The 27,470-nt window shown below is 61.2% G+C and overlaps 1 protein-coding gene across 1 annotated transcript in view; it reads left to right on the top strand.

The window, feature by feature from the left end:
* Positions 1-22,733, top strand: part of LOC112118017 (receptor-type tyrosine-protein phosphatase mu-like) — a 118,439-nt gene extending 95,706 nt beyond the window's left edge. Inside the window, exons 2-19 of the mRNA XM_026661293.2 lie at positions 808-916; positions 2,331-2,398; positions 2,721-2,866; positions 4,724-4,811; positions 5,698-5,768; positions 6,455-6,491; positions 7,831-7,928; positions 8,665-8,781; positions 9,917-10,074; positions 10,152-10,287; positions 11,058-11,207; positions 13,037-13,136; positions 13,653-13,732; positions 14,461-14,595; positions 16,288-16,413; positions 17,690-17,847; positions 21,267-21,402; positions 22,017-22,733. Coding sequence (XP_026517078.1) covers positions 808-916; positions 2,331-2,398; positions 2,721-2,866; positions 4,724-4,811; positions 5,698-5,768; positions 6,455-6,491; positions 7,831-7,928; positions 8,665-8,781; positions 9,917-10,074; positions 10,152-10,287; positions 11,058-11,207; positions 13,037-13,136; positions 13,653-13,732; positions 14,461-14,595; positions 16,288-16,413; positions 17,690-17,847; positions 21,267-21,402; positions 22,017-22,091 — 1,988 coding nt within the window. The 3' untranslated portion in view covers positions 22,092-22,733. The remainder of the gene's footprint in view (positions 1-807; positions 917-2,330; positions 2,399-2,720; positions 2,867-4,723; positions 4,812-5,697; positions 5,769-6,454; positions 6,492-7,830; positions 7,929-8,664; positions 8,782-9,916; positions 10,075-10,151; positions 10,288-11,057; positions 11,208-13,036; positions 13,137-13,652; positions 13,733-14,460; positions 14,596-16,287; positions 16,414-17,689; positions 17,848-21,266; positions 21,403-22,016) is intronic.
* Positions 22,734-27,470: the final 4,737 nt, after the last annotated feature.

Here is a 27,470-nt window from a genome sequence, read left to right as displayed (position 1 = left end):
TTTAGCGCAGAGTAGAACTAGCTTGGACCCTGACAAACGGGGTCTGCCATACTGGGGGCAGGTGGCTCACCCCCGAACCTGGCAGACGAGGTCAGCGCCCCGGGGACGGGTAGAGCCAGCCCCACCGTGGCACTTAGCCTGGGCACCCAGCAGTGCGGAAATCACCTGGAACCCAGGGCCACTCAGCTGGGCACAAGGGGGCAGATTGCAGCCCCCCTCGCCTCGAACACGGAGCTGCTGCCCGCAGGGACCAGCCGTCCCAGCATGCTGTGCTCCGGCTTGGTCTGACGGTCGTACCACAGAGACCACCCGTCCCAGCACTGGCTTCAGCCTGGCTGTGTGGGCCAAGGTGACGCACTGCATGCTGGGTCGCATGGTGCTGGGCGGTCCAGGGGACGGGGCTGCACCGGCACACAGATTGAGCTGGGTTTAGGCCCAGCTCTGCCACGGACCGTCTGTGTGACCTCGGGCAAATCACTTCACTTCTCTCCCTCTCCCCCTCGTCGTCCTTGTCTATTCCAGTGCAAGCGCTTCGGGGCAGGGGCTGCCTCCCTGCATGTGTGTGTGCAGCACCTAGCGCAGCGGGGCCCGGACCCAGTCTCAAAGGGCTGGTAGTGGCTGTATGGGTCACACCTGGGTCCCTGCCCTAGCTAGCGTAACGGCAGGTGCCAGTGTCTGTCCTGGGCGCCTGGCTGAAGTCCCATGGCAGCTGTGCACTGTGCGTGCCGTGGGTCTGCCAGGGGCCCGGCTCAGCGACTAGGCAGGAGTCTGCCACATGCTCACTGGTTCTGGTTCTGTTGCTTGCAGGAGAGGCCCAGACGCCCCCGCCCGGGGGCCTGGCGCTAGCCGTGGCACTGCTGGTGGTGCTGGTGCTGCTGGCCGCAGGGGCCCTGCTGCTGTGGTTCGTGCTCGCCAGGTCAGTGTGACTGAGTGGGCCCCGGGGTCACATCCTGCACCGGCTCCGCAGGCTGTAGGGCTGGTAGTGCCAGGCGGCGAATCCCACCGGGTGTGACGGACAGCGCCGGGGGTAGCGCGTCCCTGAGTCCCTCAACCCTCTCGCTCGCCGGAAAGCTGCTAAGGGGCGTCGGTGTCCGGACGTTTCTTTTCACCTGGCCCATGGCTGAGCCAGACACGCCTGCTGGTGGCGCCCCGTGTCATTGGCCTGGTAACAGGCCTTGATGTGCCTGAGGACAGAGCACCCGGCACTGCTGGCTGGGCAGTGGGACAGAGCCTCTGATATTGAATAAACTCCAGCTCCAGGCGGAAGTGACCGAGTCACCGGTGTCCCCGGCCCTTCAGTGACCTCCCCACGGCGTGGGAAATCCAGTGGGGTGGCAGCAGCCCACTTCCTAGCACCAGCGTTTAATTTGTAATGAAACTGATGCCAAGCTCAAGCAACATTTTACATTCATAACTGATGGGGCTCGGCCCTGCCAGGCCCAGAGGTGCCAGGCTCGGCCCTGCCAGGCCCGGAGGTGCCGGGACTCAGCCCTGCCAGGCCCGGAGGTGCCGGGGCTCAGCCCTGCCAGGCCCGGAGGTGCCAGGCTCAGCCCTGCCAGGCCCAGAGGTGCCAGGCTCGGCCCTGCCAGGCCCGGAGGTGCCGGGCTCAGCCCTGCGAAGCCCTGGCACAAATGAAGCACTGCCTAATGCACAGAGAGCGACATCCCAAACCAGCCGTCCCGGAGAACACGGGTCTGCCCCTTGCTGGCCCTCTCAGTGCAGTGGCCAAGGGCTGAACAGCCATGCAATCCGACTGCCCCGTTCGCCCCCAAGGGTGGCCCCGGTGGGCACATTGGCAGGGGCTGTGGGGGACGGGTGTCTTGCGGAGCTGGCCATGAACAAGGCTGCCAGGTCGGCTGCAGGGCTGCGAGCTGGCTGCTTTCAGCAGCACCAGAGCGACTGTAACTCACAAAGTACAGCCCCTCCCTAGGCACGGCTTCCCAGGCAGCCTGGCCTGCCCGCTGGAACGGCCTCCGGCACTGCACAGCGTGCCCCTGCCTGGGCAGCAGAGCCACAGTCACCCGTAGGCCCAGGCAACTCCGGGGAGTCTGGCCTAGCCCCGTACCCTGCATAGCGCGGGCCTGGGGGTGAGGCTTGGGCACTGGGGGCCAGGCTCTTTGGAGCGAGGCAGAGCGCTGCATGCTGGGGGCTGAGGCGTCTCTCCATGGATGGGCCAGGCTGATCGAAGGCGGTGACAGCAGGGGCTGGTACGTGGGCTCCCTTTGGCCCCCTGCAGCCAGCTGGGGGGCATTGCCGGGGCGTCGGGGGACATGCTTTCCCCTCTCAGGCTCTCCTCCGCTCATCCCGGGTCTCACCTTGCTAATCCGCAGGAAGAAGCGGAACGACTCAAAGGACCACAAGAGCAACGGGGCAATCCCCCTGAAGAGGAACCGAGGAGGTGTGGGCGGAGCGAGGCCAACCCTGGCCCTGTCTGGATGTGCTGGCGTCTCAGTGCACAGGCCGAGGGCTCCTAATGCCCTCCCTGGGATGGGGCCTGGCCGGCGGGGAGGGTGATGCCCTTACAGGGGCTGGGAGGCCCTGGCTGGCAGGGGATGGTCAGGCCCTCCCTGGAACCAGGGGCTGCCCTGGCCAGCGGGGGGAGGGATACCCTCACAGGGACAGGGGGCCCTGGCCAGAAGGGTTGGTGACCCCAGCCCCGTTCGAATGGCAGCAGCAAGGCTCCAGGGACAGGCTAACCCCTGGTTCCCGGATCCCAGCAGGTGCAAGCAAGCTGCGCACGCAGATCCCGGTGGCTGAACTGCTGGAGTCTCTGAAGCGGTTTAAGAAAGCGGAACTGGAGGAGGAGGGGGCAGAGGACGACGCAAATCCCGAACGGCCCCCAGTGGGGCGCAATGCGGAGTACCAGGTCGGTGCCAGAACTCACTGCACCTTTCAGTCTCACTACGCTGCAGCGGAGCTGTAGGGCATGTCTACATGGGGAAATGCTCCCCTTTGGGACACTCTGATTCCAGAGTGGCCACTTCATTAGACCCGCAGCAGGGGCCTTTTTACGGGATGGGGGAGCAGGCAGATACCGGACACAGTGTCGGTATATAATACTTTAAGTACTTTTTATTGCTTACAAAATAAACCTTACTTAGTTTACATTTATACCCCAAGCATTCTACCCCAGAGTTCGTAGTTAGACGTTCCGATGGTTAGTTGAAGTTTTATTAATTACAAGGTGCGGGGAGTTTGCAAATACCAAACCATATTTAAACTGGGCTTTGGATTAATAAATGACTTTAAATGGCCAATGTGTGAAGCCTTCATTTATAATTTACTTTGGGACGTTAGTTTTTTGGTTTTGTTGTTAACACGTAATGCACCTACTTATGGTAAGTGTACTTCATTTACACTAGGCCTTAATAGCCTATAACACATTACATGGAGATACATAGATACAGGAACTCCTCACTTAATGGTGTCGTTCTGTTCCTGAAAAATGCGACTTTAAGCGAAACGATGTTAAGTGAATCCAATTTCCCCATAAGAATTAATGTAAATGAGGGGGTTAGGGTCCAGGGACATTTTTTTTACCAGACAAAAGGACTAATATATATATATACACACACACAGTACAAGTTTTAAACAAACAATGTAATACTGGTACACAGTGATGATGATTGTGAAGCTTGGTTGAGGAGGAGGAGTCAGAGGGTGGGATATTTCCCTTACTGCTCAATGATGAACTAGCAATTGGCTGAGCCCTCAAGGGTTAACGCTCTCACTCTGCAAGGCAGCAGGAATGGAGGGTATGTGTTAGAGAGAGAGATGCGCATTTCCCCCCTAAGTACACGGCCTTGTTAATTAGATCAGGTTGCTGAGACTGCAGCTGGTGCCAGCTCCCTCCGTCCTGAGCCCTGGTGTCCCCCCCCCGCTCTATGGAAGATGGGGTAAGCGGGGTGCAGGAGCAGGGGAGAAGGGGACACCCTGACATTAGCCCCCCTCCTCCTCCCTCCCTGCCCCCTGCACAGCAAGCAAGAGGCTCCCAGGAGCAGCTCCAAGGCAGAGGGCAGGAGTAGCTCATGGCAGTAGGGGGAGGAACTGCCGGCAATTGGTAGCCTGCTGGGCAGCTGCTGCACAGGGAACTTAGGGGAGCGGGGAGCTGATGGGGGGGTTGCTGCTCCACCCTGGTTCCAAGCCCCCACCAGCCAGCTGCAACAGGCTGCTTTTCCTGCAAGCAGTAGACAAAGCAGGAGGCTGCCAAATGACATTAGAAGGGAGCATTGCACAACTTTAAACGAGCTTGTTCCCTAATTGATCAGCAATGTAACAACGAAACAACGTTAACTGGGACAACTTTAAGTGAGGCGTTACTGTATATATAAATATATATATACAGATCCCAACAACATGGGGCGCTGTTCCAGAATGGCCTCACGGGGCGCTGTTCCAGAATGGCCACATGGGGCGCTGTTCCAGAATGGCCTCACGGGGCGCTGTTCCAGAATGGCCACATGGGGCGCTGTTCCAGAATGGCCACATGGGGCGCTGTTCCAGACTAGCTGGAGCTACACAGCTATAGCGCTTGACCCTATTCTGGAATGACTCCGCCGTGTAGACAAGCCTCTATCAGCCGTGCTGGCTGAGCTGTGCTGGCCGCCTTGGTCGCGCTCTGGCCCCAGCGCCCTGGCGGGTGTGGTGCCCTCAGGCTGGCCCCTGTGCCGATAGGGCTGGCAACTGGGCGTGCCTAATCTAAGTCCCTTCTCTTCCCCTGCAGAAACTGGTCTCGGGTTTGCTGCACCCAGGCCATACTGGCAAGGAGCCCTGCAACCAGGCCAAGAACCGCTACAAGAGCGTCATCCCATGTGAGCAGAGCCTCTTGTCGCATCTTTGCTGAGCACTGTGTAAACGCTTCGTTTTACAAAGGAGACGCTGCAGCCAGGCCACCTGGGCTGGGATCCCAGCAGAGCACAGAAGCCAGGCAATGCTGGGCCTGGGTGCTGCTGCAGATGGGAGACTGCCAAGGAAACCTAGGTGCAGCGGGGAGCGGGGCGGGTGACTCAGTAGGGTGCTCTCCGTTAGGAGTGAGTGCTGAGTGCAGTGCCCCGGCTTGGCACTAGGGGGCGCTGTGCAGCGGGGAGCGGGGCGGGTGACTCAGTCGCTGTCCCCTCCAAGTCCATGCTGACCCCCATGCGGTGCTGAGGGCCCTGTGTTGCTGGAGGTGCCGTCATTTGGCTGCTGCGTAACATGGAGCCCTTCACCTCTCGTGGTCGTTCTAGATCTCACGGCACATTTCCCCAGAGTCGGGGGGTCGACCTGCCGTCCTGATCAAATATTGACTCAGATAATTCTGTTCTGCCTCCCGACATTCACCCTCCGGCACCTTTCCTTGCACGTATGAGTCTCTCTTCATTCTTGCCCTACATAGATTTGCAATTTAGCTAAGCAGCTGCCACCTCCCCTGCCAGAGGTGGCTGCCCTGTGTGGTGGGGCAGGGCTGCTGTCCCCATGTGCAGGTGGGGAATTGAGGCACAGAGAGGCTACGGGACTTGCCCAAGATCACGCAGGGAGTCGAAGCAGGGCTGTCCTGAGAACTCCAGGGTCACGGCGAAGCTGGGCCCGGCGCTGCCAGAGGCCCTGGCTCCGGGCTGTGGGCCTGGCAATGTCTGTCTGTCTGGAGGAAGCATGGGCAGGAGCCTGCCCCTCGACTGGGCTTGTCTGGTCAGTAATCGGCCCCCCTTTGTCTTTCAGACGATCACTGCCGTGTGGTGCTGCAGTCTGCTAGCCCGGGAGCTGATTACATCAATGCCAGCTACGTCGATGTAGGTACCCAGGCAGCGACGGGCGCGCTGCTGCTGCTCTGTGCGGGGAGAGGGGGCAGGGGAGGCTCTGGGGCACACGGGGCAGCCCCACCTTCCTGGCACCACAGGAACCAACACACCCCTGCTCTGAGCGACAGCTGCCCTCCCTCAGCCCTGCTCCAGTCACATGGGGCAGCGGCTGCACAACGGGGCCCTCCAGGGTGCACCGGGGCTGGACAGCGTCTCTCACAGAGAGTGACCTGGTAGCAAGGGGGAAAAATGGGGATTTTTTTCCCTGGGGATGGGAGGGCGGGTATAGCGGCATATGTAAAACAAAGCCCCTGTTATTGGGACGGCCGGTCACCCTGCTCACACACTCTGGAGACATTCCCCCCCTGAGGATGCCAGATACGGCAGGAGCTGGATAGTCTCACGCTCCACCTGAGCCCCTGCGTGCGAGGGGCCCTGGAGCAGTGATCTCCTTGTCAAAGTGAAGCGCACAGGGGCCCAGAGAGCCGGGCGTAGCTCCCAGCGGGCAGAGGGTTTGGCTACCGTGTTGGGGGTGGGGGCTGTGGGAACTGGCCCTGCCATGTGACCCAGGCACATGGCCCAGCTCAGGGCTGGCCCTGGGTATTTCATCTCATACTCCTGATTGGTTAAGTGTTGAGATCACGTGACTAACACTTGCTGTCTCCCCTCCTGCTCAGAGCTACAGGAGCCCCTGCTTCTTCATCGCTGCTCAGGGTGAGTGCTCCCGGCTGGGGACAATGGCGGAGGGGGGGGCGGGTTGCTTAGTCCAGCGCGTGGCCCTGTCCACGCCCAGGGCAGTCAGTCCCGGCTCTGGGGCATGCCCAGTCCAGCCATTCCCAAGATGTGTGGAGCTGACACACGGACTGCCAGCCAGCCTAGCCCAGGGCCTATCTAGCCTGGGCTCCTACCTCTTGCAGTGGACAGTGCCTAGTGGCCAGTCCTGGAGTGGCCAGCCACAGGAGACGTCTCTTCCTAACCTGCATCCACTGGGGGCTGGCTCATGCCCAAGGCAGCAGGTGTGAGACCCTGCTATGGCGTTATCCTCTCGGCGGTTCTCACCCTCCACGCCGCACTGAGCCCTGGCTGACTGCTGCTCTCAGTGATCCCTTGTAGCAGTGAGTTCCACATGCTCATTACATGTCGTGCACAAAAAGGGTTTCCTTTGATCAGTTTCAAACATGCAGCCGTTCACTTCCAGGGGCCATGGCCCTGCTCCTGGGTTCTGAGACGGGGCGAATAGGGGCCTCTGTCTAAGCTCCTCTGTCCCAGTCATGGTCTGCTCAGCGGGGCGACCGGGCATCAGCAGCTACAGCACCGCAGCTGGAAGGCTCCGGAGGAGTTTGGAGGAGAGGGAGGGCGATGCACTAAGCAACAGAGACTGAACTGCTCCTGCCCTGACCGTGCGGCCAGAGCCCTGATCCCTTCTAACAGCAGACTGGCGCAGACGGCTCCCACGTGCCCAGGGGCTCACGGGGCTAGTCACTGAAAGTGCTGGGAGCTTCCCACTCCAGATGCCACCCCCTGCATCCCCCCAGCCTCCTGGCTCTGTGCAGCGCCCGGGCCCGGGTCTCCAGGCTCCCGTGCAGATAGGAGACGCCCCAGCGTGAGGCCCCCCGGCCCATGGGATCAGCCTGGCACTGAGCTCCGAGCCAAATCACATGCTACGGCAGAGAAGGTGCTTACCCCTTCGGTCACTGGACTGTGGGAAACAGCTGAGAGCAGCACCTGCCTTGACCCCTCCGTCGCCTGGCTCATCCTCACCCCCGCCCTGCCCTGCTTGTGCCCAGCAGCTGGGTGGCCCCCACACTGGGCCCTGGCACCTCTGACCTCAGCCACTGCGCTCTCTGGGCTGCCCCGCTGCTGTGCATTGCTCTGAGCGGGAGTCCTCAGGGGACAGGCCATGGGCAGTGTAACTGGGCTTCCTGGTCCATTAGCACGGCAGCTTCCAGGCTACCCGGTGGTGCACCCACTCAGTCCCTCCCTGAGCCCTAGGACGGGCGTGGCGCTGGGTCAGGAGCATGCGGATACTGACGTGGTATGTTCCTCTCCCCAGGCCCGCTGCCTGGCACCGTGGTGGATTTCTGGCAGATGATCTGGCAGGAGAAGACCTCAGCCATTGTGATGTTAACGGGCCTGGTGGAGCAGAACAAGGTAGAGAACCCAGCTTCCTTTGGGGCCCAGGTCCTCAAACAGCCCAGCCCCTCCCAGCCGGGGTCCACGCTCAGCCGGGGCCTCAGCCAGCCCGGCCAGGCCACATGGGACCCAGGCTTCTGCATAGCTGTCCCCACGCGGGAGGGGAAGGCCAGCCCAGGGTGAGACGCGCTCTGGGAGGGAGCCCTGTCCTGGGGCACCAAGGGGGAACTGAGCAGAGACACGAGAGGTGGAGAGTCCTGCATGGACCAGCAACAAAGGGGAGGCTAAGGGAATAGTGCACTGAGAGGAACCCAGGTCCTGGGCGGAGAGATGGACACGGGGTGGAGAAAGACAGTGCCCCCGGCAGCTGCGGGGAGAGGGGAAGAAATTCCAGACCAACTTCCCAGCGCCAGCGCATCTGTCTGCCAGTCAGGGGCCAGCGATCCTTGGGTCTGGCCTGGGGTGATCCCTGCGCCAGTGGATGGGAAGGGGACGGGGCCATTCCCCTCCCCACTCTCCGCACGGCCGGGGAGCTGGGAGGAGGATGGTGGGATCGCAGGCGTGTGCCGTGTAGGGAGCACCGGTAACACCGTGGTGATGCCAGACATTTCCCATGGCCGGTGTCCTGGGCATGCCCAGCCCCAGAGGCCAGGCCAGGGTCGTTCCCTGCCAGGGGCTCCCCTCCCCACTCACCAGCACAGCCCTAGCGGAGGGTGGGGGTGCAGAGTGCTCAGGTGTCGCCCGCTGTTAACAGACCAAGTGTGAGCAGTACTGGCCGGAGGGCGAGCAGGTGTACGGGGACTTCACGGTGACACTCAGCAACACCTGGATAACCACGGGCCTGGTCACACGCACCTTCCGCCTGCAGAGGGTAAGGTGGGGGGCAGAGCCTCCTTGGGCTTCACCGACAGCCTGGCAGCCCTGCCCCTCCAGGGCCCCAGGGACTCCCCAGAGCTGGGGGGGGGGGGGCAAAGGGGGGGGGGGGGGGGAGGGTTGGAGGTTCCAGGGGCTCGGAGTGCCCTCTGCAGGCCCATGATACACTCACAAGCAAACCTAACCAGGAGCAGCTGTTGAAGCACGTATAAACTCTCAGTGCTGGGGCGTGGGCGTTTCCTGGGTGCGGGCGTTTCCCAGGGCCCAGCAGCCGGCTGGGAGGAGCTGCTGAGCCATCACTCGCCTGGGGACCCTGGCCCCCCTGGATGCGGGACATGCCCCGTGTTGCTGTTGTGCCCGGGAGATGCAGGCAGCCCCTGGAGAATACCACCCTGCGCGTTAGCCCGTCCAGCAGTCAGCTCCAGCCATTGCCCTGTCTCTAGCCTGGGCAGACGGGAGAGCTGCTTGTGGGCAGATCCCAAAGGCGAGGACACCAGCACCTGCAGCACAGCTGGGCAAGGGAGGCTGTCTCAGCCCGTGCAGCGTGGCTGGGCCCTGGTGGCTCTAGAGCAGGGGTAGGCAACCTATGGCACAGGTGCCAAAGGCGGCACACGAGCTGATTTTCAGTGGCACTCACACTGCCCGGGTCCTGGCCACCGGTCCGGGGGGCTCTGCATTTTAATTTAATTTTAAATGAAGCTTCTTAAACATTTTAAAAACCTTATTTACTTTACAGACAACAGTTTAGTTCTATATTATAGACATAAACAGAGACCTTCTAAAAACGTTAAAATATATGACTGGCACATGAAACCTTAACTCAGAGTGAATAAATGGAGACTCGGCACACCCCTTCTGAAAGGTTGCCGACCCCTGCTCTAGAGCCAAACAGCCTGTGTAGCATAGCCTGGCTGGGCCCTGAAACTGGCCTGTACCTGCCAGCCAGCCCCACTCCATCGCCCCAGCCCTCCTTGTACGGGCACTCTCCTGCAGCTCCATGTTCTCAGGGCGCTGGGGCTCCCGACAGCCTGGCCACAGGGGATGCTAGTGCCGGAGGGAGTCCTGAGTGCTGGGATCCCCTGCTCAATTCCCCGCCCCCAGCCCCCCACGTCTCCTGTCTGCCCTCTCCTCAGGCCGGTTCTCCTCTCCCGAGGCACATACAGCAGTTTCACTACCTGCTGTGGCCAGACCACGGGGTCCCCAGCAACACGGCCCGGCTCCTGCAGCTGGTGGAGATGGTGAACGAGAGGGTGTCGGAGGCGCCTGCCGGCCCCGTGCTCGTGCACTGCAGGTACTGGGCAGAAAGGGCTGGGGGGTGGGACAGGCCCAGGGCCCGGCGAGCGCCTCACTCCCTTCCCATGTCCCCAGTGCAGGGATCGGCCGCACAGGCACCTTCATCGCCCTGGACTTCCTCCTGAAGATGGCGCGGGCCGAGGGCAGCGTGGATGTCTTCCGCTGCGTGCAGAGGCTGCGGGAGCAGCGGGTCAGCATGGTGCAGACAAAGGTGAGGAGCTGAGCTGGGTGCCCAGGGCCGCCGATAGGGCCACCTGAGCAGGTGTTTGCTGCCCGCCCTGCCCGTAGTGCCCAGTTCAAAGGGCAGGTACTTTCAGGGTACCATCCCCTGGCTGCTGACCTCAGCTCCTGGGTCCTGGGGTCAGGCCAGTTACTCCCCCCCCAAGGGACCCTCCGCATGGATTTGGCCCTGCAAAGCCAGCCCCGCCACGCGGCATGTGGCCCAGCTGCAGGGAGCCAGCACTGAAGCTGCCCAGAGACTAGATTTTGGGATGCTGTCTCTGAGGGGAGGTCTGAGTCCCAGGGGTGCTGGCAGAACCCCCATGCTGGGATCTGAGAGCATCCTGGACAGGTCCCCGGCTCCCACAGGTGCTCCTGGGATGGGAACCCTCACACATGTGCCTGCAGGGAACTGATCACCCGGCTGGGGCCAGGGGGGCTGGGGGATTGTCTCCTTCCTCTGGAGCATGAGATGAGCCTGTCCCACAGGTCACAGGGGGCTCAGCTCTGCTGGTTCGGCTCCCTGGAGGGGGTGTGGCTGCGGATGGGGCTCCCCCCCCCCAAGAGAAATGTGCCAGGAGTCTGTTCCTTGGTGCGAGAGTGCCTGGTGTAGGGGTGGGTCTCCAGCCTGCCCTCAGGGTGCAGTTGATGGCACATGGTATCTGGGCTCCCCCCAGCACTTGGCATCACCTTTTGGCCCCATGTGCCGGCCCCCTGCTGCGGGCTGGGCTCTGGGGCCGACGCCTGCGTTCCCCTCCCCAGGAGCAGTACATCTTCCTCTACGAGGTGCTGCTGGAGGGGCTGCTGTGCGGGAACACCGGGGTCCTGGCGGAGAGCGCCCCCAGCCACGTCAGCCGCCTACGCCAGCCCGACGCCCAGACGCAGATCAACGGGTTCTCGCGGGAGTTCAAGGTACCTGTGGGAGGAACCACGGGGCGGGCCCAGGGGTGGGACTCTGCCTTCTCCCCTGGGCCAGGAAAGCAGGGGGCTGGGAGCCAGGGCTTCCGGGTCCTACTCCCTGAGCTGCCCTCAACTTGCTTTGTGACATTGGACAAGTCACCACCCATTTGTGCCTTAGTGCTCCGTGTTGTCTGGGCGCAGCGTTTCCCGGGACGTGGGGATGTGTCATGTGCTCCATGTTGTGTGGGCGCAGCGTTTCCTGGGCCATGGGGACGTGTCAGGTGCTCCCTGTCGTGTAGGAGCAGCATTTTACCGGGACATAGGGACGTGTCAGGTGCTCCGTGTCGTCTGGGAGCAGTGTTTTACTGGGACATAGGAACGTGTAAGGTGCTCAATGTCGTCTGGGAACAGCGTTTCCTGGGACGTGTAAGGTGCTCCATGTCGTCTGCGACAAGCGTTTCCAGGGACGTGGGGACGTGTCTCGTGCTCCATGTCGTCTAGGACCAGCGTTTTACTGAGACGTAGGGACGTGTCAGGTTCTCGGTGTCGTCTAGGAGCAGCATTTCCCGGGACGTGTCAGGTGCTCCGTTTCGTCTGGGAACAGCGTTTTACTGGGACATAGGGACACGTCAGGTGCTCGGTGTCGTCTGTGAGCAGCGTTTCCCAGGCTGTGGGAACGTGTCAGGTACTTGGTGTTGTCTAGGAGCAGCGTTTTATCGGGATGTAGGGACGTGTCAGGTTCTCGGTGTCGTCTGGGAGCAGCGTTTCCCGGGAGTTGCGGACGTGTCAGATGCTCCGTGTGGTCTGGGAGCAGCGTTTTCCAGTCTGTGGGGACGTGTCAGGTCCTCAATGTTGTCTGGGAGCAGCGTTTCCCGGGACGTGGGGACGTGTCAGGTGCTCCATGTCGTCTAGCAGCGTTTTACTGGGACATAGGTACGTGTAAGGTTCTCGGTGTCATCAGGGAGCAGCATTTCCTGGGATGTGGGGACGTGTCAGGTCCTTCCTGTTGCCTGGGAGCAGCCTTTCCCAGGCTGTGGGGATGTGTCGGTTGCTCGGTGTCGTCTGGGAGCAGCGTTTCCCGGGACGTGGGGACGTGTCAGGTGATCAGTGTCTACTGGGAGCAGCATTTTAGGGACCGTGGGTTTGGTGATATGCTCCGTGTCATCTGGGAGCAGCGTTTCCCAGGCTGTGGGGACGTGTCAGGTGCTCGGTGTTTTCTGGGAGCAGCGTTTCCTGGGCCGTGGGGACGTGTTAGATGCTCCGTGTCGTCTGGGAGCAGCGTTTTACTGGGACGTGGGGATTTGTCAGGTGCTCTGTGTCGTCTGGTAGCAGCGTTTCCCGGGCCGTCGGGATGTGTCAGGTGCTCCGTGTCGTCTGGGAGCAGTGTTTCCCAGGACGTGGGAACGTGTCAGGTGCTCGGTGTCGTCTGGGATCAGCGTTTCCCGGGCCGTCGGGACGTGTCAGGTGCTCGGCGTCCTAGGCTGTTGTTTATTACAAGGATCCTGCAATGGGATTGGTGGTGACGTAGTAGAATCTAGCTCTGCCCGAGATGGACCCACCCTGCACTTCTCTGGGCTACCTGGGGGCAGCTGTGTGCAGTGAGGAGGGGCCACTCTGCCAGCCCCTCTCCTGATGTGTTGAACAGCAGAGTCCCTCTCATGCTTGCTGCCCCACGGGCCCCGGCCCCTGGAGACGTGGGTGGGATCCGCTCCGTGGCATGAGCCCGGGGGTGGCTGAGGCGTGGCGTGGAGGCGGGCCGTGGGCATGGCGCTATCGGGTCTGGGGTGGGACCAGGGAGCCGCGGCTGGGACCTGACTCCGCTCCACCCTCCCGCCCTGCAGGCCTTGCAGAAGTTTTCCGAACTCTCCGCGCTCTCCCCATGCAAGGAGGCCCAGCAGCCCAGCAACCAGCCCAAGAACCGCAAGCCAGCGATCCTGCCAGGTAACACGGCGGGACTGGGCCTAGCCTGGGGCGACTGGGTGGGCACCATGCCCCAGGACGCCTCAGGGACCTGGCTTTCCTGAGGCCCTGACAGGGGTCTGTGGAGACTCGCTGCCGAGGGAGTGCCCTGCCTCTCAGCCCTCCCTGTCCCTGTCCCTGGCTGGAGAGCTCCCAGCCAGTGCTGCGCCAAGGGCCCAGGCCCAGGAGGGTTTTATTCTCTGTCCAAATCCCTCTGTCCTGCGTTCATGGCCCAGCCCCACCCGGCATCCACCAGCTGGTACCCCCGCCCCGTGCCGCCAGCACCCCCCGAGCGCCGAGGGCCGGGACACTGGAAACGGAAGGGGTCTGCTCCCCCGCAGGGCCAGGCGCCAGGCACAGACGCTGTGAGCTCTGGGGGGCTGGGCGCAGCTGCACGTGGTGCTTGTCGGCCCAGGCCGGGGGCTCGCGCCCGTGTGAGGGGCTTGGGTACAGACAGCCTGGCTCAGACACGACCTCTCTCCTTCCATCCCCTCCCAGCGGATTGCAGCCGCCCCATCCTGATGTCCTCCCTGAAAGCGGACGGCTCGCCTGGCTACATCAACGCGGTCTTTGTGAGCGTAAGGCTGCGTCTGTCCGGAGCGTGGGCGCGAGCAGCGAGCCCAGGAGTTCCCCAGCCCCAGCCCTTGTGTCTGTTTGCCAGGGCGTGGTCTGCTCCCGCTGGCAGTGCCCAGCGATGGGGCTTCCGAGCACCAGTCTTCCCTGGGGACTCCCCCAGACACCGGCCTCAGACCAGGAGATGGTCCCCGAGGATCAGCCTCAGTCCCCTGTGCCGCGTCCCCCCCCCCCCCCCCCAGACACCCAGCTGTGCCGCATCCCCTCCCCTCCCCCACAGCCCAGCTGTGCCACATCCCCTCTCCTCCCCTCCCCCACAGCCCAGCTGTGCCACGTCCCCTCCCCCCAGCCCAGCTGTGCCATGTCCCCTTCCCCCTCCTCCCCCACAGCCCAGCTGTGCTGCATCCCCCCCTTTGCCCTTGGCTTGCTGGAGCGGCCCTGCCCCGCAGGGTGAGCCCTGTCGCTGGGTCTGGGCTGGGGACCCTGGCGCCTCTGGCTGGGGGCAGGAGGGACCCAGAGCCTGAAGCTGGGCTGGTACTTTGGGCTGGGGGGAGATGGTCCGGGGCAGTATCTCAGCCTGTGTGTGGGTCACGTTTCCGCTCGGCAGAGCCCCTGGCTGGTCCCCTCCATGGCAGGGCTAGGCCAGCAGCATGGCTGGCGGGGTGAAGGCTCTGGGTGGTGCCCGAAGCAGGGGCAATGGCTGGTGGCTCCACTGGCTCCGTCTGTCTTGCAGACGTACGCGGAAGACGACACCGTCATCGTCACCCAGCTGCCGCTCAGGGAGACACTGGTGGATTTCTGGGCCTTGCTCTGGGACTACACCTGCACCGCACTGGTCATGCTGAACCGCCTCGAGGAGCTGGACCAGGTGAGCCCTGCGCCATCTCCCCTGCCCACACGGGGCCTCCCCAGGCTCTGCCAGCCCTGGGCATGGGCAGCTCGCAGCAGGGCCCTGGCACACCCTGCTGAGGCTCGGGGTGACCAGCTGCGGGCTCGTAGCACAAACGGGGGATGGAGGGGGATGGAGCTTGAAGGAGAACCCCCACCTCCCCTCCTCACCACAGTGACGGGGTTTCCGTCCCAGCCATGGGGCTGGCTGCCCACGCTGTAACCCCCAGAGCTGCCTTTCTCACTCCCGGGGGGACAGAGCCTCCGGCGGAGCCGCCCGGCCAGGCCAGGCAGCGGAGGGTGCTAGGGATGCCTGGGTGCCTCCAGGGGGGTGGGTGCATTTGTGTGTGGAGTGGGGTTGGGGGCGGCGTCTGTCTGTCTGTGGGGCTTTGCAGCTTACTCCTCTCACCATCACACACTGGCACTCTCTGCAGAGAGACTGGGGCTACGCTGTGTGTCCGTGCGTCGGGCGGCTGCAGCCTCCCAGTTCACGGGGGTGCTGTGCCACCTCCCGCTCTGCTCCCCCCGCCGGCAGGGTGCCTGGCCTGGAGTGTGGGGGGACACAGGGCCCTGCACCCCCGGCTTCCTGCGATTCACCATGACTCTCAGCCAGCCAGTAAAGCAGACGGTTTATTTAGACGACAGGAACACAGTCCAAGACAGGTCTTGCAGGCACAGACAACAGGACCCCCCCCCAATTAGGTGCATCTTGGGGTCCCAGGGGCACCACAGCCCCGTTGCAGGGTCAGAGCCCCGTCTGGGCTCCCTCCATTACCAGCCAGCTCCTGACCAACCTCAACTCCCTCCAGCGTCTCTCACCCCTCCTCTCCCGGCTCCTCCCACAGCCTTTGTCCAGTTTCCCCCGGCAGAGGTGTCACCTGGCCCCAGCCCCCTCCTGGGTTCTCACGTTACATGCTCACGTATCCTCCCTCAAGGCCAGTCTCCCATCCCCCAATGCAGACTGTCCCAGCCGAACTCCCCTGCAACCTTCCCCGGCCAACACTCCCCACTCAGCATTCAAAGACCACATTAAGAACAGTCCCAGTTCGTCATAGCCTGGCATGGAGCTGCGGACCGGGCACCCCTGTCCTAGCAGCGGCAGCCCAGGCTCCCCCACCCCATCCATCGCCTGTGCTGCAGCTCCCTGGCACTGCTTCCCCGCTGCCCTGCGTAACCCGAGCCCCTCCCGGCTCGCCCAGGGCGTCTGTCAGGTGCAGTCCCAGCCGGTGGAGTGGGACCCAGGGGCTGGCTGAGAGATAGGAGATGCAGGCCTGGGGGTGCTCATCTTGGCCGGATTGCTGGGGGTGCAGTTGCACATGTGGACCCTGGCGCCAGTGGTTCCCGTAGCGGTATGAGTGTACATGTGTGAGGACACTAGGTGCGTGTGCCCTGTCTCTGGCCGGGCCGGTGTGTGGGCACTCAAGGGGGTGGGGGATGCTTTGTGCATCAGAACACTGCTATGAACGCTTCCCGTGTGCTGGCGTTAGGCCTGTGTCTGTGCGTGTGCATGGTTCCGTGTGTGCCCTGTGAGCACACGTCTGTGAGCAGGCCCGTGTGTGGGGTCTGAGCGGTTCCCGTGCGTGCCGGCATTAGGCGTGTGACTGCGTGTGCCGGTTCCATGTGTGCCCTGTGAGCACACGTCTGTGAGCAGGTCTGTGTGTTCACTCCCCAGACATACCTGGCGTTCTGGCCTGCGCACGGAGAGGCCTCTTACGGCCGTTTCCACGTCAAGCTGATCTCGGAGGAGCCGGGAGCTGGCTTCACCATCCGCACACTCGCTGTAACCAACAGGCAACAGGTAGGCCCTGCCCCAGAGTGGGGTGCCTGGGATGGTCCTGGGTCTTCCTCTGAGGTCAGCCCTCAGGGCCCTGCCCCCCAGGAAAGCCGTGGGTGGCCCAGCAGGGCTCCCAGCTCAACAGAGACCCAGCTCAGAGCTGAGAGTCAGGGCTAACGACTGATCCGACCACAGAGATCAGAGCCGCTATCGCTGCCCTGAGAGGGTGACCCTCGCCTGGCCAGGGCCCTGGGGGACTCCAGGTGGGACCCTCAGAGCAGAGCTGGGCCCTCGCCCGCCTAGAGGGCGATTACTCTCCTCCAGAGGATGGGTCTGTGCGGGGAGGGTGTTGGCAAGTCCGGCTGCCTTTCAGAGCCGTCCTCTGCGAAAGGCAGCCCGGCAGCCAGGCTGGAGAGAAGGCAGGGCCCACACGGTATCCTGACTTCCATCTGTCCTGCTGTACTCAGCCGCGTGAGGCCTCGGCTGCCGTCCTGTGCCCAAGCCTGGGCGCCCCACGCTTTGGGAAAAGGGGGCAAGCTGGCGAGAGGCCAGAGGAGAACAACACAAAGGAGAGACAGTTCAGAAAACCTGGCTGGTGGGGGAAGGGTCAAAGAACAGGGCACGTTCAGGGTTGGGGAAAGAAGACGGCCTGGGGGGACCTGAGAACAGTTTTCAGATGCGAAGGGCTGTTCTACAGAGGATGGGGATCAAGTGTTCTCTGTGGCCACGGAGGTAGGACAGGAAGTGGTGGGCATAATCCGCAGCAAGGGAGCTGTGCGTTAGCAATTAGGAAAAACGTTCTGACTCTCAGGGTAGTTCAGCTCTGGAAGAGGCTCCCAGGGGAGGTGGTGGGATCCCCGTCACTGGAGGGTCCTAGGCCAGGTTGGACAAACCCCTGTCAGGGCTGGTGTAGGGTTCCTTGGCCCTGCCTCCAGGCAGGGGGCTGGACTTGGCCTCTCGAGGTCCCTTCCAGCCCCGCATTTCCCAGAGTCGGGTTTGTGGCTCTGGGGGGCCGGAGCCAGGCTGTTCGGAGACGCAGGCTGTCACCATTGGGACGGTCGCTCCCCCAGGTTTGCGTGAGGGTCTGGTACGACCTAGGCCTGTCCCTGTCCCATAGCTCGTCCTCGGGCTGGGGGCCAATGGCTGAGCTTGTGGAAGGGTCTGATGGCAAGTAGCCCCCTCCCCTCTCCGGGGCTGCCCCCTTTCTGCCATGAGCCTTCCCTGAATCTCCCACTGGCCTTGCGCGAGGGTTTCTTCTCTGCCCGAGGCTGACTGCTGCGGTTCCTCCCCTCCTCACTAGCCTAAGAAGGCCGCGCGGGAGATCAGGTTCTGGCAAGTAGACGACTGGCCCATGCAGCAGCAGCTCCCCCCACACCCTGCCACCATCATCAGCCTGCTGGGGGAGGTGGAGCGGAGCCAGCGGACAAGCCAGGACAGCCACGTTCTCGTCACTTGCTGGTGAGTGAGGGCTCTGGGCCGGGCAGCCCTGGCGCGATAGCCGGCCCGTGGTCCCGGCTCCAGCAGCACCTGGCGCGACAGGCTGTCTCTGCCCGGTGGGGAGCTGGAGCTCACTCCCATCCCTGTAGCGGGCGCTTGGCACAGACTCTCCCGGGTGGAGGTTGGCGTAGACTGGGACCGTTGATGGCTGTGGAACCAGCAGCAACCGCAGGCAGGGCCGGGTTCAATATCTGGGGGTCCCTTTCCATCGATACAACACAGAGCCGGCTCGAGCCCCCACCCAGTGACCCAGGAAAATTACACCCCCCGCCCATGGCACCTCTGAGAGGCCAAACTCCCCCTCTCGCAAGCACAGAGTCCGAGTGTAGGAAAGAAACTTGTAAAGAAAGGAGGGAAGTTACCCTGCATTAATTAGGGAAAATGCCACAAGCAGGATTCAGAAACAAACTGTGAGCAGGACGCTCACCCAGAGTGCGTGGGGCAGAGCTTCCGCCTCGTGTTCTTCCGTCCTACAACCGAACGTTCCTTTTCTGTGCCCCCCTCTGCTCCCTCACCGCACCCCACTCGCAGGGGGTGTCCTGGGTCAGTGAGGACCCAGGGGTCAGAGGCGCAGCTGGGTGAGTTCCCCTCCCACCCGGGGGAGAAGGCACCTGGCTTGCTCCGGCCGCCCGCCCTGCTGCCCCACCAGCCGCGGTTCCTCTCTGCTGGCTCCCCTGCCAGCCACTTATTCTGCTCACCGCCGCACCAGCCACTCGGTCACCAGCCGACTATCAGTCGCCTTCTGCTGCCACCTGCCTCTCTGCTGTGACCTTGGCACATCCGTCTCTCAGTGATTGACAGCTCTGTGCAGGCTGGGCAGAGACACGGCCCCCTCTGGGGTGATTGCAGCTCTCAGGGATTTTTAGCTCTTAGCAGGCAGCGCAGGAACCCAGTCCTACTACAACGGGTTCCAGCTCTGATTGGGCATTTAACAGAACAAAGAGACTCCTAATGAAGCCTAGTTAGCTCTTTCTTTGAACAGTTGAGGGAACAGATTAAACCAGTCTAGGGACCTTCAGGGAGAATCCACACCCCCTGGCTGGGACACCTGTGCCCACCCCTCTTACTGTCATGGGGCTCTGGCATTCGAGACCCTGGCTTAATGAGGTCCTTTCAGCTGAGGGCGACCCCCTCATTTGGGGCAGGTTAAGCACAGCCCTGCCCCCCTTTACTCCTACAATAAAGACAACAACATGGATAACGACGTTTCACTCCCCTGCAGTCAGTATTAAAGTGATTTGTAACCCAACACCAGCCAAAGGTGATCACTTTGAGCAACACACCTCTGTCTGCTGGTGTAACGATGCGGCCTCTGGCGGGACACTACTGAGAGTATCAATTCAGGACAAATTGCTCAGAGCAGGGCAGTCACAGCCCCAGGCTGGGGTTTCTCCACCTCTAAGGCACCAAACCAGCCAGACAAAGAGGACTTTGGTCTCACCCCACTGGCTAACCAGAAATCACACAAGCAATTCCCTTAGACACTCCAGTTTCCCAGTATCACCACCAGTGCCACTCGTTATGGGGATGAATGGTTATGAAAACCAATACCCCAGTAAAAGAAAAAAGGTTCTCCTGATCCCAAAGGACCAAGACCCAGACCCAGGTCAATATAAAAGTTAGATCTTACCCACAAATCACGCTGTTGACAATCCTTTAGAATATAAAATCTAAAGGTTTATTCATAAAAAGAAAGAAATAGAGATGAGAGCTAGAACTGGTTAAATGGAATCAGTTACATACAGTAATGGCAAAGTTCTTGGTTCAGGCTTGTAGCAGTGATGAAATAAACTGTAGGTTTAAATCAAGTCTCTGGAACATCCCCAGCTGGGATGTGTCACGGAGTGTGGGGGGGACACAAGGCCCTGCACCCCCGGCTTCCTGTGATTCACCATGACTCTCAGCCAGCCAGTAAAGCAGAAGGTTTATTTAGACAACAGGAACACAGGTCTTGCAGGCACAGACAACAGGACCCCCCCCCAATTAGGTGCATCTTGGGGTCCCAGGGCCCCACAGCCCCCTTGGGAGGTTAGAGCCCTGTTTGCCTCCCAGCCATTCCACCAGCCAGCTCTGAAAACTCTCCCTTCAGCGACCCCTCCCACAGCCTTTGTTCAGTTTCCCGGGCAAAGGTGTCACCTGGCCTCTAACCCCTTCCTGGGTTCTCATGTTACATGCTCAGGTATTCTCCATCAGTCAGTCTCCGATCCCCCAATGCAGACTATCCTAGCCACACTCCCCTGTCAGCATTCAAAGACCACAGTAAGAACAGTCCCAGTTCGTCACAGGATGGGTCCTCAGTCCTTTGTTCAGAGCTTCAGGTTGTAGCAAGGTTCCTCCAGAGGTCAGCAGCAGGATTGAAGACAAGATGGAGGAGATGCAGCAGCCTTTTATAGTCTCTTGCCATGTGGCCTCTGCTTCCTTTGTTCCAAACACAAGCTGCCCATCACCTGACCTGGCAAAACCTTAGAGTTCTGTCCATAGGCCTGTCCCTGCCTTGCTGAGTCACAAGGTGTATCTGCCTTCTCTCAATGGGTCAATTGTAGCTGATGGTCCTTAATGGGCCATCAAGCAGGCCAGGCAGTGCTGATGCCAAATTGTCTGGGGTGTCACCCAGAAACAGAGCACAAGTTTGAAATACAGACAGGATAGAGCCAACACTTATAACTTTAAATACAAAAATGATACGTGGATACAGATAGCATAATCATAACCAGCAAACCATAACATTGTCTTAGACACCTTATTTGACCCCTTTATACAAGATTTGGTGCCACTACAGGACCTTGGTTGCAACAATGATCTATACGGTCACCGTTCATGTCAATACATCACAGCTGGGTACCTAGGCAGAGCAGGTGTGTTTATGTAAATACAGTCTGGTCCTGAAGTCTGCCGCCCCCCCTCCCCACCGAGCTGTCAGGGGAGAATTCATTCAGATCCTGCTTAGTTGATAGACCCTTGAGCCTCCAGGTCCTCGTCACCTGGAACAGCCTCACTACAGCAGAGCCATCTCTGCTCCCTCCCCTGGGACTCGCACCCAAACCGCCCAGCGTAGTGCCCAGGGCTGCCTTCTGCAAGCCCCCCGACTGACTAGCTGGCGGGAGCGTGCGGCTGAGAGCCCCCCCCGGACTGACCGGCTGGCGGGAGCGTGCGGCTGCGAGCACCCCTCTCCCCCGACTGACTGGCTGGCGGGAGCATGCGGACCGGGCACCCCTGTCCGAGCTGCAGCAGCCCAGGCTGCCCCGCCCCCGCCATAGCCCGGGCTGCAGCTCCCTGGCGCACCAGCCCCGTAGAACAGCCCCAGGTCTGGCCCCTGGCAGCTTGGTGCCATTGGGCGACCCCTGGCCTGCGCCGATCTGCACTTCCCTTCTCCCCCGCAGGGACGGTGCCAGCCGCTGCGGGCTCTTCTGTGCCGCCAGCTTCGTGTGCGAGCAGATCCGCAGCGAGGGGCTGCTGGACGTCTCGCAGGCGGTGAGAATGCTGAAGCGCCGGCGACGGCAGATGATCAAGGACGTGGTAAGTGCCCCAGCCTGGCCCAGACAGGCCGGTGCTCCTGCTGCCAGCCCCAAGGCCAGGAGCCACAGCTCAGGCAGCCCCGGCGACTGCCCCAATCGCCCCGGGGACAGTCACACAATCAAAGGTCCTGCTGCCCTGGCGTCCCATGCGCTGCTCTCAGTCCCTCCCTCCCCGGCTCCTTGGGCCCAGGCTGATTCCAGACTCCCAGAGAGGGAAACAAGCCCCAGCCCCAGCTGCCTCGGGGTGATGGGGGGAGTGAGACCTGCGGCCTCTGGGGATTGTGCTTCACGTCAGAGGCTACGGTGATGGGCTCCGCTAGAGCCAAGACAGCATGGCAGGAGTGGGAGCTCCTGCCGGGGCCGGCTCAGGGGGGCTGCGGCCGGGATCCAGCTCCTGCCAGGACCAGCTCGGGGGGGCTGCGGCCGGGGGCCGGGCTCCTGATGGAGGCTGGGTTTCTGACCCTAGATCTGGCTGGGAGGACACACTCGAGCATGGCTCACTCAGGAGCTGCGAGACCCACAGCCGGCCCTGCACGCCGAGGGGCGAGAGCAGGGGCATGTGCGGGTGGGTCAGGGCCTGTGACCCGGTGGCTCACGTGCAGCTTCTCTCCCCAGGCGCAGTACACGTTCTGCTACGAATTAGCCCTGAGCTACCTGGACTCAGTAAAAATCTATGGGAATTTCAAATAGAGGCGAGCAAGAGACCGTCTCGAGTCAGGACCTGCCACTGCTGCTGCTTCTCGTGGCACCTCCGTGCTGCTCTGTGCCCAGGCAGACGCCCTGTCCTGGGGAGCGAGCCGGGGCCATGGAACCTGGCAGAGACGAGGAGGGTCCTGGTGGTGCCGGCTGGAACGCTCTGCACTCCTGACACTCCGTACCCTGGAGCCCACACAGCTGGCTGAAGCAGACAATTTCCTCTGGGATCATTTCCGGGGCGTGGGTTGATCCCAGACTTTGCCCAGCCAGGGACTTGGGCGGTAACTTACCTGGACCCAGTGAGTGTGCACTGTGACGTCTCAGGGTTAGCCGAGGTGTCCAGGGGGAGTCGCTACCGCCGCTCAGAGCGGGAGGGAGCCCTGGCCATGCCCACCAGGAAAACTCTCCCAGAGTCCCGGCTGCCGGCAACACGAGCTCTCCACTCCGGGCTCCGCCAGCCCTGTGCCTTCCCTCTGCAGGCTGGTCATTTACACGCCCTGCCCGGTTCCACTCCCGGGCCTGATCCTGCGTCTCCTGGACCCCAGCAACACACACCGATCTGCTGCCCTGTGGAAACGGCGCCTCAGTGTATCAGCTTCACCTCGGTTCAACCCACATTTTAGGTGCAGCCCAGCCTGTCGTCTTGTGAGCACGGCCCAGTGCCGGGGCAGCAGCTGTACCAAGGAAAACCCAATCCCCAGATTCCTGTTTGTCGCCTTTTCGTCATTAGAACAGGAGTCCTGGTGGCACCTTAGAGATGAACACATTGATTTGGGCATAAGCTTTCGTGGGCTACAGCCCACTTCATGGGATGCATGGAATGGAACGTATAGTAAGAAATATATATATACATACAGAACATGAAAAGGTGGAAGTAGCCTGTAACAGGCAGACCAGTCCTCGCTTACAGACAGCCCCCCAACCTGAAGCAAATACTCACCAGCAACCACACATCACACAACAAAAACACCAACCCAGGAACCAATCCCTGCTACAAAGCCCGATGCCAACTCTGTCCACATATCTATTCAAGTGACATCGTCATAGGACCTAATCACATCAGCCACGCCATCAGGGGCTCGTTCACCTGCACATCTACCCATGTGATATATGCCATCATGTGCCAGCAATGCCCCTCTGCCATGTACATTGGCCAAACCGGACAGTGTCTACGCAGAAGAATTAATGGACACAAATCTGACATCAGGAATCGTAACATTCAAAAACCAGTAGGAGAGCATTTCAACCTCTCTGGCCACTCAGGGACAGACCTAAAGGTGCCAATTTTGCAACAGAAAAGCTTCAAAAACAGACTCCAACGAGAAACTGCTGAACTGGAATTAATTTGCAAACTAGACACCATTAACTTGGGCTTGACTAGAGACTGGGAGTGGCTGGGTCACTACACTAATAGAATCTATTTCCCCATGTTAAGTATCCTCACACCTTCGTGTCAACTGTCTGGAATGGGCCATCTTGATTATCACTACAAACGGTTTTTTTCTCCTGCTGATAATTGCTCATCTTAATTAATTAGCCTCTTACAGTTGTTATGGCAACTTTCACCTTTTCATGTTCTCTGTATGTATATATATCTCCTCATTATATGTTTCATTCTATGCATCCCATGAAGTGGGCTGTAGCCCACGAAAGCTTATGCCCAAATAAATGTGTTAGTCTCTAAGGTGCCACAACGACACCTCGTTCTTTTTGCGGATACAGACTAACATGGCTGCGACTCTGAAACTTATCGTCATTAGTTATGGATTCTGGCAAAGCTCAGACACATTAACACGCTTCCAGGCTGCGCCGGGGACTAAGGTTGCCCTTGTGTTCAAGGCCCTGCCCAGAGGGTGGGCGCTGCCATTGAACAACTTGCTATAAATGGCACAAGTTTAAACATCAAAAGCAGCCGATTAAAGCTCAGTTTAAAGCTCTCTTGGGCCACGTTGCCTGGGCTCACCGGGCGAGCACACCCCCGGCTTCAGTTCAAATCCGATCTGGGTCTCGCCTGCACACGTGAACCTTCAGTTATTGCTAGGAACAAGCCAGAGAAACCCGAGCTCTGACCTGAAATCTCACCACTCCTCCTTTGGCCTGTGACCAGGGAGGAGGGGAGGGCTGGGCACGGGGCTGGGCCGAGCATGTGCCCGTAGTCCTGTGACCCGGGGGGAGGGGAGGGCCGGGCACGGGGCTGGGCCGAGCATGTCCCTGTAGTCCTGTGACCCGGGGGGAGGGGAGGGCTGGGCACGGGGCTGGGCCGAGCATGTCCCCTTAGTCCTGTGACCCGGGGGGAGGGGAGGGCGTCAGCAAAGCTCAGAGATCTGCACAGTGCCAGCGGGGCTCTAGCCTGTCTGGGTCCGTGGGAGGAGGCAGCTCCGTGCTGGGCACTGACCAGCCGGCGTGCAGCTCTCAGTGCGCTGGTTCTCTGCTGCTCCGCTTGGGTCCAGTGGAAGGTGTCGGTGGGTAACAAATCTCCTCACCGCGTCGGCTAGCCGGGAGGGTGAGCTCGTTCCCTGGGCAGTGGGTGAGAATTCGCCCGGCCCAGCACCGCGACCCCCCTTTCCAGCAATGTCTCGTAATGCTCCCAAGTGACACGCTGGGTCGCTGCTGAGATTCTGCGATGCTCAGTGAGGCAGGAGGTCCCTTCTAGAGCCAGGGAATCGTCTTTTCCCCTCCGGTGCAGAACAATTCCTGCCGTCTCTATTGTGCACCGGTCGCTGCGCGAGACACCAGACCCAGATCCCGTCTAGTTCCTACCCCCATTACGTCCAGTCCCTTTAATGACACACACACACACCCCCAGGGGCACACGGGCCGGGGCAGGACCAAGAGCCGAGCCAGAGGGAGCGCTGGAGCGCTGGTTCACAAGCCAGCCCAACGGAGGGGTTGGGTGAATGGGGGGAGGGTTGGATTTCTTGGGGGAAGGGGCATTTGCCCCATTTGCCCTTCACTTTTCTGGGTCTCACTGCAAGCTACTGGTAGGTGGTTTAACGCCCATAGCCCCATACTCAGCCCTGGCCCTGCGTTTGCACACGGGAGACAACAGGGCACCGGGCCCAGGAAAAGGGGCAGTTAGTCTTGCCTGGGGCCCGCAGGGCTGCTCAATAGGTGGCCGAAGAGAGACGGGAGGCTGCCCCACACGTGACTTATGGAGGCAGTGGAGGGAGGAGCTCACAGCTGGGGGATCCCCAGTCAGGACCAGGGAATGGTGTGTTTGAACCTTAGCGCAGTCAATGCTCCCACGCGAGATGCTCGCCCGGCGGGATGGGACTAGTGCACCTCATAGGCTCTAGCTCCAGGGGCAGCGACCGGTTTGGGACATGCATGGGGGGGTGCTGGCAAGCGTAATCGCTACAGCCAGACAGACGGGCAGCGGTTCTGACACCGCCCCTTCGCACGCTCCTCACCTCGCTTAGCCACGCTGGACCCATTTCACTCCATAAGCCATTGCTCCAGCTCCCCGTGTGTCTCGCTACTGCTCCGCGGCCCCGCACTGGGCCCCATAGCCTGGGTGCAGCTGCACGACAGACCGGCCTCTCGTGCTCTGGGACGTGGCGCTTTTGCTGCAGCAGCACGACATCGCAGCAGGAGGCCAGACACGCTCATTGCTGCTGGCCGGGGCGGGAACCTGCACAGCCGGAGCTGGGACCTCCGGCTACAAGTCCAGCACCCCCCCCCCCCGAAGTGCTGGAGGGGCCAGGGGCCTGCGTCGGCACCGTCTGGCACCTGGGGATGTGGCAGCGTTTCTTGCCCCTCTGCACAGGTGTGTACAATGGCCCAAGGGGCTGGCCGGTGAGGAAGTGAGCACACAGCTGGACCCAGCGCCCTGGAGGGGAAAGGCCCCGTACCCCCTTCCTGGCTCCACCCTAGCCAGCCCTTCCCCACTGTGCTGGGCCGGACGGGAGCCAGTGCCCTCGAGGGGAAAGGCCCTGTATCCCCTTCCCGGCTCCCTCAGCTCCTGCGTTTCCTCTCTCTACTCAGACGTCTTCCTCGGTGCCCAGCTTGGCGTGAGGAAGCGCCAGCACTGAGCTCAGGGGCTACGTTCATCCGCCAATCCCTAAACTGTTCTCAGTGGTGGCAGATGACAGAACAAGGAGCAATGGTCTCAAGTTGCAGTGGGGGAGGTCTAGGTTGGATATTAGGAAACACTATTTCACTAGGAGGGTGGTGAAGCACTGGAATGGGTTACCTAGGGAGGTGGTGGAATCTCCATCCTTGAGGTTTGTAAAGCCCGGCTTGACAAAGCCCTGGCTGGGATGATTTAGTTGGGGTTGGTCCTGCTTTGAGCAGGGGGTTGGACTAGATACCTCCTGAGGTCCCTTCCAACCCTGATATTCTGATTCCCCGGGGTGGGCCCCGGCTGCTCTGCCAACGGTGCCGAGGGGAGAGGGGTCCTGGTGCTGCTCTGCAATGGGCAGCCGTGCTGGGGGCCGCGTGTGTAGAGACAGGTCTGGGTGTCATGGAGTCACAGCGGGAACAGCTCTGGATGAAGTCAGCCAGGACTCTGGGGCAGCGTCTCCCCTCAGGGCACCTTCACCAGGGCAAGGAGTCTGCTCAGCTTCGGCGCCTCCTGGGTCTGACCTCGGAGCGTTCAGCCTCCTGCTCACCCCGGATCTCCCCACAGCGAGTCCCCCTCGACGGGACCCCTGGGGAGTCACACCCCCACAGGGCCCTGCCCCCCACTCTGCAGCCAGCAGTGACTCAGCCAGCGTGTGACACAGACGCATTATTAGCAGGGCCGGCACTTCCACTAGGCGACCCTAGACAGTCGCCTTGGGGGGCGGGATTTTGACGCCCTCGGCGGAAATTCGGCAGTGGGTCCTTCGCTCGCTCCGGGACCTGCTGCTGAAGTGCCCCGAAGACGTGGAAGGACCCCCCGCCGCTGCATACTCCAGGCCCCATGAATGCTCAGAGGAGGAGTGTCGCGGAGTGTGGGAGGACACAAGGCCCTGCACCCCCGGCTTCCTGCGATTCACCATGACTCTCAGCCACCCAGTAAAGCAGAAGGTTTATTTAGATGACAGGAACACAGTCCAAGACAGGTCTTGCAGGCACAGGCAAGAGGATCCCCCCCAGTTAGGTCCATCTTGGGGTCCCAGGGGCACCACAGCCCCATTGGGGGGGGTCAGAGCCCCATCTGCGCTCCCTCCATTACCAGCCAGCTCCTGACCAACCTCAACTCCCTCCAGCCTCTCTTTCCCCAGCCTTTGTTCAGTTTCCCAGGCTGAGGTGTCACCTGGCCTCTAACCTCTTCCTGGGTTCTCAGTTATATGCTCAGGTATTCTCCCTCACGGCCAGTCTCCCATCCCCCAATGCAGACCATCCTAGCCAACCTCCCTTCTCAGCATTCAAAGACCACATTAAGAACAG

The sequence above is a fragment of the Terrapene carolina genome, unplaced genomic scaffold (genome assembly GCF_002925995.2).
Source record: "Terrapene carolina triunguis isolate 2854851 unplaced genomic scaffold, T_m_triunguis-2.0 Scaffold998, whole genome shotgun sequence".
Taxonomy (NCBI): Eukaryota; Metazoa; Chordata; order Testudines; family Emydidae; genus Terrapene; species Terrapene triunguis.
Note: the sequence above shows the minus strand (reverse complement) of the source record. Positions and strands in the feature narration are given on the sequence as shown.